The sequence below is a fragment of the Melospiza georgiana genome, chromosome Z, assembly GCF_028018845.1.
Source record: "Melospiza georgiana isolate bMelGeo1 chromosome Z, bMelGeo1.pri, whole genome shotgun sequence".
Classification (NCBI taxonomy): Eukaryota; Metazoa; Chordata; class Aves; order Passeriformes; family Passerellidae; genus Melospiza; species Melospiza georgiana.
Window position 1 is genome coordinate 6,435,132 of NC_080465.1, and position 15,135 is coordinate 6,450,266.

A 15,135-nucleotide genomic window follows, 5' to 3' on the forward strand; every position below is an offset into this window, starting at 1 on the left:
GAAAAATTGCTCTGAAAGGCTTAATGGGAAGGGCAAACAGCCCCAGCTCTTCAGGGTCAAACAGCTCACGTCCCTGATATAATGTCAGAGAGAAAGAACGGGAAAAGACATGTCAATTCCAGACTCTGGCACCCAGGTGTAATGGGAGGTGGTGCCATCCTGCTCAGCAGCAAAGTGCTTTTTTTCAGTGTGCTCACTGTGGGCCAGAAAACCTGGGGATGAACTGTAGTGCAGAACTTGGCACATGCTGAGAAAGGATGGGAACAGTGCAAGCAACATGGGAGGCAGACCTACAGCTGCTCACTAGCAGGAAGGATGAAGGTTAATTGCAATTACACGAAGCCAATCTTTCCCCTCAGCCACTCCTGTCACATAGTCTGGCTGCAAAAAGAGGCCTTAAAGAAGAAGTAGAAGCTGTGTCTGGAAAGGCCTCCTGACTTCTCATTGTACTGACTACTCTCAGCTTGAGTCTCAGGAGCAGAAGGAGGTGCCTAGAAGACAAAACAATAAGCAGAAAGTAACTGTGAGAGATACCAGCTTAGACCAGATATAAGAGGGCAGGCTGTACTCCCTGCTACTCTCTCAGCTGCTCCAGAGTCCAAGAAAACAGAGATCAGATTTTAACATTTCTTTACCTCCACTGAGAAAGACCTTAGACAAATTAAATGTTCAAGCCAAAAAAGAAAAAGAAAAAGAACAAACAAGGAAAGTCCTGTTAAAAAATGCTAAGGATGGATGAGGTGAAGGATGACTTTCTTGTGTCATCTCACCTGAACTAACACTTGCCTTGGCAGAAAAGTCTAAGTATGTAGTAGCTTCAATTTTGAATGCTTCATTTTTAATTTCTCCACTTACACATCCCTCTAAATAACTGTCAGAAAGTCCTAAATGAAGCCCTGGTGTCTGGGCTCTGACCCACATCCTATTCTCATGCTCCATCTCCTATTAAGCTCCTTCTGTGGCAGTTCATCAGTGTTGCCACCTCCAGCTCTGTGGCTTTTTCTAACAGAGGCATCTGCCCTGAAGAAGAATCCAGCTCTTCTCACTCACTGTAGGCTCAGTAGAACCCTCTGCCCCCCTGCAATTCATGTTCAAGCTCTCTTCTTCCTCCCTGGTTCTATGTAACATCAGTCACTGCAGCTGCTTGTTGTATCTGTGGAAACTCTCACCATTAGAGGCATTTAAAATGCTGCTGATTTGAAAAAAAAAGGACAAAATCACCACAACAAAAATCAACAAACCCCCCCTTGGGACTTGAAGAAGAGCAGCTGAAATAACATTGGGAAGAGACAAGTGAGAAGCCAGTGGAAATAAGAATCAGGAAGTAGAAGGCTTTATTAAGGAAAAATCATGAAACCCTTAAATAAAGTGACAAAAGAAACAATGCTCTGAAGGGTTCATGAGACATCAGAAGCTGAGCTCCTCAGTAACATATCATCATGTTTTCTACCAAGGATATTTATTTAGGCCCTCCTCTCTGTCCCAATTATCTGAATTTGTCGCTCCTAACCTAACTTGCTCATAAAGTGTTAATATTTCACGTGCACACTCATACTCACCTAACCCCTTTCCCATCCCTCTGTTTTCTAAGGAAGATTAGAGTTTCATTGGAGAGTGTCCCTGGAAGGACTCAGGGCTCTATGGGAGTGCTGATCCTCAGCCCATTTTTGAATGTTTTGCTGTAAGAATCCTGTGCATCCAATAAAGCCATACATTTATAGTCCTGTGACTCAGACTCTGCTAAACCACCCTTCATTTAATCTTAAAGGGTGTGTAAAAAGAGGCCTGTATCATTAATCCATTTTACATCAGGAGGGATGGGGATTGCAGGGGACTTTATGGTCCTGTTGCCATGGCATCAGGAACAGGCTCAACATCAAGCTTTTGAGCACTCATAACCTCGTTCTAGAACTGGCTATGGTCTTCCACTGAAAACCCTACAAAACCCACTACTCTAGGGTCTAAAACCTCCAGAGTCTGACCATGCCAGAAGAAATTCAGTTCCCATTGCAAAAATCCTCTGGAGGCTCAAGACTCCTCCTGACAGATGTACAGGGTATCTTCCTTCCTCACTGCTTTCACAACCACCAGTTTTCATGGAGGCAGCTGCCAGCTCAGTGCCTGGCATCAAAGAGAACTCTGAGGGCTGATGTGTCCCCAGCACAGTAACCTGCTCCTCTTTGTGGAAATTCTTCACTGATAACACCTACAGTTGTTCAAGCAGTTTAGGTTTGGGGCAACACCCCCAAATTCAGCTCGAGGCCCATGGAAAGGCAGCCAGTTAATAACAGAACATGCACTGTTTCACAGTGAACTTCAGAGGCAAGGCAGACAGAAGGACAAGGTCAGGTAAGCTCTCTCGAGCAGCTGCTCAGGGAATTGACATCAGAGCTCTGGGGCATATCTACCCTGTTACAATGAACTCAATGTGTGTATAAACCTTGTAAACCTTTATTTGCCGAACTAAAATCTAAATTTGCTGAAATAAAGCCCTAATTTAATTATTTAGCTGCCCACTGTGAAGTGTCACCATGCTTTAGATTAAGTTGTCGACAGAAGCTGATCTGCGCCATTTGTTAGCGGCAAATTATGCGCATCCGGAGTCAAAGCCACTGGTAACAAGCTGATGAAGCATGCTGAATTTCTAGATATCTCAGCTAGAAAGGGGCTACTTGCATGTTATCAGGGCTTTGCAGGTAGACAACTTTATCACATGGATTAGAAACCTAATATAATGAAATGCAACACAATACACACCATACTCACCCCGTCAGACTGGGTCAGGGAGGTCTGAGTCCCTGATCCTGGGGGTATGATAGCAGCTGCACATAAAAAGACTGAAACCTTGACTGAAACCATTCTCTAAAATATTTTATAACCTCTATTTGCAATACAAAGGATTAAGTAGAACAGAGACGCAAATGCAAGGCGTCTGTTAACAAGGCAATGTTAACAAAGTGCTGAATGTGAAATTACAAGACAGAATGAATAAACATACAAAAGGCTGTGTATGCTCAAGTTGGGAGACAGGGAGAAGAGGCAGAAGCCCAGGAAACAGCCACCCTTAGCAATTAGTTTCTCAAAGGTTCAGCACATAAACAGCAAGTTTTGGCATCAAAAATTGATGACAGAACTGCTGGGAAGGGTGGGGAGAGGAGGGAGGAGAGAGGATGTGCCTAAAGTAAAGCAGTGCAGCAGCAATATATTATAAAAACTGTTCTGAAGGAATTCCACATCACTAGTTTGACCTAAAAATCTTAAAAAAAAAGCAGCTGTAAAAGATAAAGAGGAAGATGGAGAAAATTGAAGCATACATCAAAGTCTGAAGTTTCCAAGCCAAGCCAGCTTTTTTTCACCGATAAAGTAAGTGTTTTTCTAAATATAGGGAACATAGCAGGTTTCACCAATCTAGGCTGTGATACAGGAATTGATATACACTGCAGCAAGGTGAGAGGCAGTCTTTTGCCACAAAAGCAAATGTCAATCAGCATGAAGGATTCGTGTCTGGGCCAGGAAGCAAGAAGAAATTGTGGCTCTGCTTCGTGTAGACAAAGTATCAGGGAGAGATTTAATACAAAGCTCAACATTCAGAGTCTCGACTAAACTCAGGAGGGGAGGCTCTTAGAAACAGACATGTGCTGAGACCTTGAGGAAAACAAGGAGAGAATCAACAGAGAGCACAGTAAACAAGATAGGGGAAAAAAAAACAGAGAAGAAATATGGGGCTTTGTTAGCATTCCAGAAAAGCTGTCAGTTTTTTGTTTTGCTCTGCTTTCAAAGTGCAAAAAAGTCCTTAATTCTGTGTACATGAAGGAAAAGAAAGAGCAGAAAAGCTCAAATCTAGCAACCAGAAGATCCAACGGAGATTACATTACAAGAGTTCTTGTATTTCACAGGACCAAAAGACAGCTTAAAGTTTCCCTTTTTGTGTCTCTTTTCTTGCAAAATATAAATGAACATTCAGTGAAGTATGTACAGCTTTCTGCTGGTTTTGTGGAAAGCACATTTAGACTACAATTCTTTAAATTGTCTTAAAATTCCCATCTCTTCCCAGCAACTTCCATTACAGAGTTGGAGGGGTGGAGAAAAAGCCTCTTTGCACTCCTAAAATTTGGGACTGGCAACTTTCAAAGTTCTCCATGATGTGCCTTGCAGGGTCAGACAGTAGTGTTCATTTTTCCTGACACATGAGAACCTAGACACATTGCAGGATATTTCCCATTCTTTGGAATAATATAAACTGTAATGCCTTACAAGGCAATTTTCCAAGGGGTTAAGTAACTGCTTTTTGCAGGTACTCATTAAGACTAGCTCAAACCTCTTGGTAGCAAAACTAAATTGGCAGAAAACCTTTTTATGCAACAAACCAGACAGACTGCTTGCTAGGGAAGATAACTTGCTTGCAAGAGAACTCAGTTAATCAGCTCTGTAACTTTTGGCCCTAAAGTTTATCAAGAGAAGGCACACACAGAGAAATCCATGTACAAGCAACCTAGTTGTCTTTGCACAGCCAAGCACTTGGGAAGCTTCATTTTGGAGTGAGCTAAGTATGGAGCTAACTTCCCTGGATCATCCAGGCACAGGGAACAGCTGCTCAGTCCATGCCCTGTTTTCAAAACACAGGTGAAATGAAAAATGAAAAAACATGCAGTTATCTTCAGTTCCTTTCATAAATTATTTCATCCAACAAATTCTACTTCTCTCATTTCACTACAGAGGCAGGGAAGAAGTTTCAGAAGAAAACAACCACGCAGTGTAGTTTAAGACAAGGCAAAGACTTCTAGCCTTTTCTAATAATATTAACTTCATTTTTCTCAGAAAAACAAAAACACAGCTGGCAAAGCCAAGAATAATTTCCCTAGCATGGTTTGTGTCCCACTACTTTCTGGGAATCCACTGTATCATTGCTACCCCCTTCTTTTCCACCAGAAGAGAAACAACAGCATGTTTAAGAATAAAGCCAACTGTGAGAAAACACCCTGAGCAAGAACTCAGCCTCCATGAGCTAAGGACTTCTAGTGCTGACCCCGCAGGCAAGAGTGCTTGATTGGGACTTTGCAACATGCCAAATGTGCTGGAACAGTCAAAAAGCCCTGAGTGGCCCAGTGGACACTGGTACCCTGCTTCTCTCTTAATGGCAGTCTGCTGCCATATCAATATATCCCGGAGGTTATGTGGAGTTCAAGGGTGTTTTACTCTTATCTGGGTTTCTGTGTCTTTCTGTTCCCCCCAGCAGCCCACAGACCAGGCCCAAGTAACAAAACACAGGTGGTTTGCTTCCCCCTCTCTGGTGGCAGAGGGCACATTTCACTCCCTGCCTTCCATGCCTAAAGCAGGAGGCACAGAGAGAGCTGAAGGAGAAGGAAAACCATGGTTCCTCCTCCTTTGCAGCAGGCATTTGCTGATGACAAATATGCCAGCACCTTCAGCTCCGTGCTCTGAGGAAGTATCCCTGCTTGCAGCCAGGGATGTGCTCCACAGAAGCAACACAACACCTGCCACAGCCACAGCAGACATTTTCATTCCAGGTAAAGCTCAGAAATTAAGCAGTGACGGGGAAGAAGCGCCCCAGATACTTTCAGCTTTTTTCCCCCCACTGCTTGTTCTAAGTCAGACCATGAATGTGGGCTCAGCTCTCTGTGAGAGGCAGTGTGTGAGGAGGGTGCTTCACTTCTGGGAGTGCACAAGGAGGGCAGTGCTGTGATGGCAAAGCCCCTCTTGGCCAGTGGGGAGCATTCTGAGGAGCCACTGGCCCATGCCATCAGCCAGACATCCCATCCCACACATGAACTTGGGACTCATCAACATTGTGAAGAAGGTAAAGCGGTTTGCAAGCACCATAAAAAGCAACTTCCTAATGGTTTATTGACAGAACTTAATTTCTCAGCAATTAACTCAATGAAAGCTCTAAGAAAAGGCAGATACAATGAAAATAATATTATTATTTTGAAGTGAGCTCTGGGCTTTTTATGCTGTGCTCAGCTGAACATTATGTGGCAGAGCTATGGATGTTAAAATTAGAGCTGAAAAGAAAAATGCCAAATAGATGAGCTGGTGAGGACAAATTTGTAACTAAAATGGGTAGCTTGCATAAACTAGCAATGATGGATTTATTAATATAAGGATTTGATTGGAAAAACCTTTCTTTAAGGGTCTCAAAAAAAGCTTTAAGCTCAGCAGAACATGATCTAAACCAGCTCCAGCCAGCATGATATGGCAAATTTTGAAAGTTACCTTGGAAATCCTGAGGGGACTATCCCTCTAAGGTGGAAGATGCCTGCAAAGATTTCACAGCTTAATTAATTTTGTGATGTACTTTGTCAGCGTGTTTCGTCCTGGTTTGGTGCAAGCGGGGTCCAAGCCTGCAGTGCACAGGATGCTTACCTATAAAACGTATTATTCTTCGAAGCAGTGGGTTCAGGTAACAGCACTCTCCAGTCAAAATAGTTTTCTCTTGAATAATGAGGGTTTCTCGGGTTGACTTTATGAAATACATGGATATCTCACCGATAAAAATCTGCCAAGGAAAGGGAAAGAAAGAGAAGGTCAAAAATTGCATGAGCAAACACAGAAACATGGGTGTCTAGCCCCAGCCCACAGACAGTGCCACACAGCTGAGTGTTTTTGGGGACCCCGCACTGGCACTGTGGGGCTCAGCAGGACTGACACACACCCAGCTCCCCAGAATGCTGGAGAGGGACCATTCCTGCACTCAGTGGTGCAGAGGCCCAGAGAAGCTGACTTCACTCATGGCAAAGACTGTGGTGCAGCATCCCTCCCCTCCTCTGGCTGCACCGAGCTGAGAAATGCTCATTAAGCCTCAGCCTTGATGAGCTGCACCTGGACTAAGCCCCTGTTGAGCATATCAGAGACACTGTGTGTTCCCAGAAACTCTGCTGTCTAATGAGCATTTGTTTTTCCACTAACAGCCTTGGAAACTTATTTTTCTTGTCTGAATAACAACCCAAGTGAAATAATATTTTTGTTGTTGAACTTTCAAAAAAAACTACCAATATGAGTTTTGCCCAGGGTGGAAGATTACCATAACTGCAGCCCACTCTCTTGTGACCCTCAGAACAAGGGGTTAAAGTGAGATCCTTTTTGAGCTCCCAATTCCCACAAGATAAAAGGGTAATGTGTATGTCTCAAACACTGATAGCTGGATGGCCGTGGAGCCATCCAAGAACTGTTGGCAATAACAGAAGAGAAATGTTGGTAACAACCAAGGATTGTTGTTATTAAAACACTGTGAGAAAGAGCAATATTTGACTAAATGTTCTGTTATCAAAAACGAAGTCTCCACGGAACCACTGATCATGGTGTTAGCTGTGCTTATGTATTACATATTTTTGTATGATCTGAACATTCATGCTTTCTGTAAATGTAATAGCTGCTTCCCATAGGAGTAGGATCATTCCTTAAGCACTTAGAACTAATTTAGTTCTGTTACACTGAGGCCTATCTACCCTCACTAAAGCTGGACAGAATTTAATCACAGGCTTTAGAGGCAATGATGATCCACACACAGCAGGAACCTCTGAAAATATCACCTATCATGTTCTGTCAGCAGGCTTTAGAAAGGGAAACTGGGACCCTTTTAGAAAGACAGAGTTTGTAATTAAAGTCCTTACAATAAAAAAAAAACAAAAAAAAAGCCTGCCTGATGTGGAAGAAATGAGCTTTTAAGGGGAAGCACTTCAAGATTATTAATTTAATACATTATTGCAGGACATACACAAGAGAATCCATAGTGCTGGGGAACAGTCAGAGAAATACATAACAGAAGTGTTTGTGTAACCACACACAGGGTGGCACAGACACCTGGAGTTAGAATAAATGTCAAGGAAGTCACCTCAGTTCACTCTGACTGTTGGAATGGTGTGCTGTTTCAAGGGCAACAATTTATCCTTATTAAGCCAGATGAGTGTCCTTATTGATTATTGACATTCAAGCCAAGTATGCTCAACCTCTTTATAATTCTGCCCGCTGATGGCAGGAGCTGTGGAGCTGTAAAATGCATGTTGATAATGGCATCTGGAGGGGAGCTGATGCATGGGAGCTGCACTGAAATATTGCCTTTATCCCGTTTCACTCCATCTGCTCTTAACAGAATTGGCAAGCAGTTCAATAAGCTCAGCTCACTAACGACGGGGCTGGGAATTAAGAAAAAGACCATCTGCACTAAAGCAGTTTTAAAGTGACACTCTGTTTCAACCCGTTTATTATTTGAATTATTACAATGTTCAGAAGTTTCAATTACTGCTTTGGCTCTCTGTCTGTCCGGGGCTGTACACACACACCGAGGGACGATTCACACCCTGAGGGAATTCCACTCTGTGAGCACCGGGGCTGCTTGACTTTAAAATATCCTAAACTTTTCAAACAGGAGAGACTTAGGCATAAAACATACTAACAGTCCTCCTGTAACTATGCATCCACCTTTAAAGTTCCTTTACATCAGAGGTTAATGGAGTATTTTCCTGCTTCAATTCCCGTCTTTGTTTCTATAAATCTAGCTGTCTGGCATGCTCCTAGCGACTCCCATGTGCATAGATTAGTTCCACTTAGATTTAGGAGTAAATTTTGCCAGGCTGTAAATCTGTTCAGTTCCATTCCACTGATTTAAGCAGAATTATCCCAGATTTCCTACAGCATAACAGTTCAAAATTTGGTTTTTTTAAAATGAATACTGCCTTTGGTTTAGGTATATGGCAATAAAGCTTGTGTTTGTGTGGAGATACAAAGTGATTCAACATAACTGGACCATTCTTGTCATGTCATCACTGGCACTGAATTTTGTTGCTGAAATTTGTTTTCTAATATGCTTAATATGGGCTCTCTAGAATGTCAGCCTTGCTGTTTCTGAAAAATTCAATGGGCAATTGGACACCTGATTCTGAAAGCTAATCTGTCTGTGTGCAGTTGAATGTGGTCTGAATAGCTCTCAAAGAACTTGTTTGTTTTTTGCTTTTTTTTTCTTTCCCAGGCATTTCTGAAATCAAGTAACTCCACTGATTCTCGTGATTTAAACCCTGAGGATGCTGCAGGAGCAGCGTCCACATCCAGCCAAGTTGTCCAGCTGGCCTCCCAGAATCAATCACCAGCACTGCTGAGTGCCTCAGCTCCTGCCAAAACAGAATCAGCACTCCAGGAATGGCTGCAGATCAGTTCTGTAGCTGACATCTAAATATAGACTCTGTACCTAAATATGGGCTGAGAAAGAAAACAGCAAGCTAACCGCTTTTATTTCCATTTGGGAAAACAATGCAAGGTTAATGAACTTCCGTATCATACAGGCTTAATTAGACAGTAGAAATGTCAGGAGAATTGCACTAGATTGAAAGTGATCTGCAGTCTGGCACAGTGTAGGTAATAGGGAAGCAAAGGTAGTGCCCTGCATGTGTTTTTGTTCTTGGTTTCCTGAATAAAATAGCAGCTCATCTCCACTGAGGACATATTGCTTGAGAACTCTTGCTCACATTCCATTTCCTATAACTACCAGGTAAAAATACAAGGATGACCCAAAGCTCAATATGAATCAGAAGTACCGACCCAGCAGGCATTTTTCCTCTCCTGATTTCAACCTCTCCAGTGAGAAAACTTCTTCAATTTTCCCTGCCTTCCCATTACTGGCAGTGTCACCAAATACTTGCCCCTCAATGTTCAGCTCTCAAAGCCCTCTGCTGCACACACTTTACTTATTTCCTGGCTCATCCTGACCCAGCAGATGATAAAATTATCCGTCCATTTTCCTCTTCAACAGTCTTTTATCCATGATAGTCCTTCAGCTGACATTTTCAGACAGTGAAATGTCTCATCTCTCCTTTCAAGTTCTCAGCACAGCATTAGCACCTGATACTCCCTGCACTCCTGCACAGATTACTGACAGTTCGTAAATTTAATTTTCAATTTAATCAACAAAATAATGGAACTATTGCTTTTAAAAGGATATGGAATATTTTTTTTTCCCCGTAGCACTTTCTGATAAGCTCACACAAAGGATCATTTGCACAGCTTTGTTAAAAAAATAAAAAAAAAGTGAACAACAAGAAGACCTGTTTCTGTGAGGATGAACTAAAATAAACTATGGAGAAATGTGTCTTTGGTACAACTGAGAGGAGGTTGCAAAACAGTGGGATATTGGAGCTGCCCTCCTGCAGTAATTGTGCAGTGGGGCAAGGCTGAGGAGCTGATTGGAAGAGTTGTATTAAATTTAGAAGAAGAATTATTGATGGTGCTGACAGGCACAGCTTTTAACCTCCTTTGTTCCTTCTATCAGTTTTTCTCAGAAGAGAACACTGGCCTTGTACCTCAGTTCAAATGCTGCAGCAAAGGTGAGGCAGCAAATGCTGCATCCCTTCTTCATTCCCCTGCCATGCTTTTGCTCACTTCTCCAGCAGTCAAAATACTTCTCCTTAGTCATGTTTCTGCAAACTCCTGTGCATGTAGGAACCACAATCTGGTTCCTCCCGTGCTCCCCTCCTGCTGCCCCAGCCTCAGCTCTGTTTTCTCCCTTTGAAAATCCTCTACAGATTCACTGCAACTCCAGCTGCTCAGCTGGATCTCCCCTGCCTCCTTGCTGTCCCACAGCTGCTGGCAGAGGCTGCACCTCATGATGGAAAATATCCTAATTATAATTTTTTTTTTAATCTTATAACTTTGGTCAGTTTTCACAGGATCACAGAATGAGCTAGGTTGGAAAAGACCTTTGATATCATCAAGTCCAACATATGTTTGCCTTTGCCCTGGGGAAAGGGAATTAGGGTTTATTTCCTCTTTCCTTTAGGGCATTGTTCCACCAGGTGAAGGCCTGATGATCTTAAAATCTCCACAGATTGGGAGCAGAATAGAAGATTCACCAAAGGCAACAGCCATCAGTGGCCATCAAGTGCCATGAATCAACTCCAGACAACACCCCTGGTCTGGAGAAGGAGAGAGAAGAATAAGGACCTGCTTAGCACCAGAGGTGAAAATATCTGTAAGGAGTAGGAAACCAAATACTAAGAACTAAGTAACTTGGAACAAATGAACATTAAACCAAAGAATATCTATGGGTTTTGATTGTATAAAGTTTGTGAAAAATCTCTTAAAATACGTGTGGCATGGAATGATTTTCTCTGCACAGCCAGCCTATATGAGGATGAAATATTTTCTGTTGCACATCCTGAGCAGAACAACATCCTGGCCAGAAATAAAGTAATGCCTTCATTCTCTAACACTAAAATTGTTGTTGGAGAGTTTTTGTTTTTCCTGAAGTTTTGGTGACACTCACAGCCCTCCTGCTTCTCACTCACTCACTCACTCACTCACTCACTCACTCACTCACTCACTCACTCACTCACTCACTCCTCACTTGTGACAAATGTGAAAACACTATTTTTGTAATTTTTTCACACTTCTAATGAACACTAGGGTTGTGTGGAAGTTCCCACTGTCTTATTCCACATGGATAAAGAAGGAGGAGGACCAGCAAAGATACATGAGAGAGATGCAGGATGCTCCACAGTTTGGGACTGCCCCAAGTCTTCCTCTCTGTGAAAGTTACTTCCTTCTGCTACTTTTCATGAAAAAGTACAAGTGATGTTATTTTCCATCACAGGAAGACAATGGAGTTCCTACATTAGGGAGAATCATGTGAAGCGCACACATGACCTATCTGTCTTTCCTAGGTATTAAATTAGCATTTTTCTCATTTCTGTGAGCTTTTAAATCCTTCAACTTGTTTACTCTAACAGCACCCTTGTGACACAGTCAGTCCTTTTTAACACCACTTTATACACTGAAACCCCACCCAGGGACATGCTGCAACACACAAAAATCTCTGCAGCAAACAAAACTGAGCTTAGATCTTGGGACACCACTGCTCTCAGTTCTGGGCAGGTTTCAGCAAGCCGTATGACATTTCCCAAAGCCTGTGCAAGGATGCGTGTGGCTGCGTTTTTAATGTCACAAATAGAAAGAACCAAATTAATCAAGTCTCCAGCATTCAAACAGCAGCCAAGGGGAGGAGGGGACGTGAGGAAGGCACTGGGTGTGAGACAAGCTGCACGCAGAGCGCTCAGAAACAGAGAATAGCAGCAGATGAGGGTTGTGGGGCTCTCAGCCTCAAGCAGCCAGTTTCAGCATCTCTCTCCCTGGGAGAAGCAGGACTCTTCACCAAAAGGTCACCTTTGCAAAATGTTCCAGAGGGTGTTTCATCAGCACTGGCTTCAGCTGGGCCAAAAGCAATTCTGCCCTGTTGCACTGTCATGTCTCTGAAGTTTGTATTAGAACAGCTGCAGTCAGGATAGGGATCTCCTTCAGGCTCTACATTGGAGCTCATGACATCAAGGATGGACATCCCACAGCCTCTACTTCAATTTTTCCCTACCCTCATTGTTAAAGTTTGCCTAGTTTTTAATCCATTTCAATTTTTGAAGCTGGTGTCCCTTGCACAGTTGCCTCTTGTGATCTGAACAGTCTGTTTTCCTCTTCTCCACAGTCCCCACTAAGAACATGGTTTATATTGACTTTCACTTAGTGTTGTGAATTCCTTAATTCCTTAGATCTCCCTCACATTTAGCCTTGGTCCCTGAGGAATATTGATCTGCCATCCTATCTGCTACCCTCAGGACCCGGTATTGACAATGTGAAGCTGAGAGACTCTATGGTCAAACCAGCAACATTTGTATTGAGAAAAGGCACCTCAGAAGGCAAAGGGTTGCTGAGGTCTGCCTCAACAGCATCCCCAGGACACAGGATTTCTGCTGTGATCCACAGACAGGGCCCTGACCCAAGCCTGCAGAGGCTTTCCCTGATAAGATCACTATCATTGATATTCCTCAGGACAGAGACCGGCTGAGAGCTCCCTCAGACACTCTCTTGCCTTTGCCATCACGCCCTGGACAGGTGTTCTCAGGCCCCAGGAATCAATACTGTATTCTGCAAAACTACACAAGGTAATGAAACAGTGTCTTCAGCTGAATGTTGCAATGCCAGCTCACTTTTAATTTTCCAAGGATACAAACTCAATGGGTTCAATCTGCATTCAATTACTCACCTCATTGTGTTTTGGAGTGGGTGGTTGTTGTTGTTGAATGAAAACAATAGCAAAGAACAGTTGCAAGTACTTTTCCAGAACAAGAAAATTGCTTTATTGGTTTTGTTTCTCTTTTTTATTTTAAGTCAAAGGGGTTGAAATCTACAGTTTATATTCTAGCCTGCTCAAAACCCAAAACTGTCTTAGGGTTGTGGTCAAAAACCTAATACTGTGGTAAAACTGTCTAAAATAATTATACTGAAGTTCTAATGAAGAAAATACACATTTTCCACAGACCTCACAAACTCACATTTTCCATTGTTCCTCACAAACTGGCATGTGGCTGGGACCACCACAGAGTCCCAGAGACACTGTCAACAGAAGTGCCTGAAAGTGTTGCACCAAACCAAGAAAGTGTATTTATTCTTCCAGAATGGTGTGCAAACAGCAGAATACAAACATTTACACAGGGCACAGCTTTTCCTCACTCCTTGGTATCCCCAGCTCCTCATTCACCACCCCACCAGCCCTGGCAAGACTCCAGGAGGGGAAGGCAGAGGACACAGCCAGCTGTGCCAGCACAGGGGTTCTTATGTTGAAGGAAGAGACGGAGATCTGACTCCATATTTCAGAAGGCTTGATTTATTATTTTATTATGTATATTACATTAAAACTATACTAAAAGAATAGAAGAAAAGGTTTCATCGCAGAAGGCTAGCTAAGCTAAGGATAGAAAAAGAAAGAATGATAACAAAGGCAGCTGTCCCAGACTTTCTGTCTGAGCCAGCTGACTGATTGGCCATTAATTAGAAACAACAACATAAGACCAATCACAGATCCATCTGTTGCATTCCACAGCAGCAGATAATCATTGTTAATATTTGTTCCTGAGGCCTCTTAGCTTCTCAGGAGGAAAAAATCCTAAAGAAAGGATAAAAAGATTTTTCATAAAAAGATACCTGCGACACAGGGGGAAGCGTGGTGGGCAGCAGGCTGTGGCACAGCAGGCTGTGCCTTTTGGCAGCACCAGGGCCAGCAGAGCCTGGTGATTCCTGCCTGGAAAAGCCGGGAAGGAGCTGCTGTAGCAGAGCTCTGAGCTGCGTCAGGCGTTCCTGGTTCTCCTGGCAGCTGCAGCTGAGCAGCCACAGGGGAATCAGCCACGACAGGCAGAGCTTCCCTGGCTTCCCTTACAGAAATAAATCACCGTAGTAACATGGCTGTGCTAAGCCAAAGCCAAGGAATCAAGAAAGAATGGGAGAACCATGGGGAAGAAGGATATTTCTGAAGTTTGAGGGGTAAGTGCAGACTGTAGAGAGAAGTTGGAACAATTTCCTCCTACTTCAGATCAACACTGTAATTCAGCTTCTATTTCATAATCAGACTGGGTTTGGTTTGACTGATTTCAACCTTATCTGAAAACAAATACTCCTTTGCACAAATTAATAGCACTGGACAGTTAACAGATTACATCTAGGCTGCTACTTCCCATCTGGAAACAGAAAGAAAGAAACTAACCTCTGTGAAAATGGTAGTGGCACTTTCTATTCACTTAAAGGTAACGAAGAACAGAGAGAACAGTGCCCTTGAAGCTTTCTGCCACTGCTCAGTATTCATTTCAGCAAGCTGGCTCTGTTCCTAAGCCTCTCTGCTTCTCTCGGGTGGGCAGATAAATCACATTGGATGGAGCAGAGCAGGCAGCAGTGCTGAACTCTGGAAGGATTGTTTAGTGCCAGCTGGGGAATTGGCTGCTTTGCAGTAACCTCGTAACAGGGAAAGCTAGTCTTCAGGGACACTGATGAATGTGGTGGAGTCATCCCAGAATATTTTTAGAGAAATCTTTCAAAAGCAATGGATAAAATTGCATAAAACCAGGCCAGTCACATTTATTTTGCCACTGAAAGTGCAGGGAAATGCAGATACAGTGGTACTAACCCACAGCAGCACTTCTGCAAAGTGGTCTCAGAAATAAAACACATGTGTTCGTTTTCCCCATGCCCAGTGTCATAGCCAAATGACAGAGACACAAAGATATTCCATTAAGTTCACAAAGATGTTCCCTTTTGGCTTGCAAGTGCTGTAACACCTCAAAGCTGTGCTGAAATCATGGCTTTGAGTCC

General features: G+C 43.0%; 1 protein-coding gene across 1 annotated transcript in view; it reads right to left on the reverse strand.

The window, feature by feature from the left end:
* PLPPR1 (phospholipid phosphatase related 1) overlaps positions 1-15,135 on the reverse strand; it is a 119,396-nt gene that overhangs the window by 12,791 nt on the left and 91,470 nt on the right. Inside the window, exon 4 of the mRNA XM_058043906.1 lies at positions 6,385-6,517. Coding sequence (XP_057899889.1) covers positions 6,385-6,517 — 133 coding nt within the window. The remainder of the gene's footprint in view (positions 1-6,384; positions 6,518-15,135) is intronic.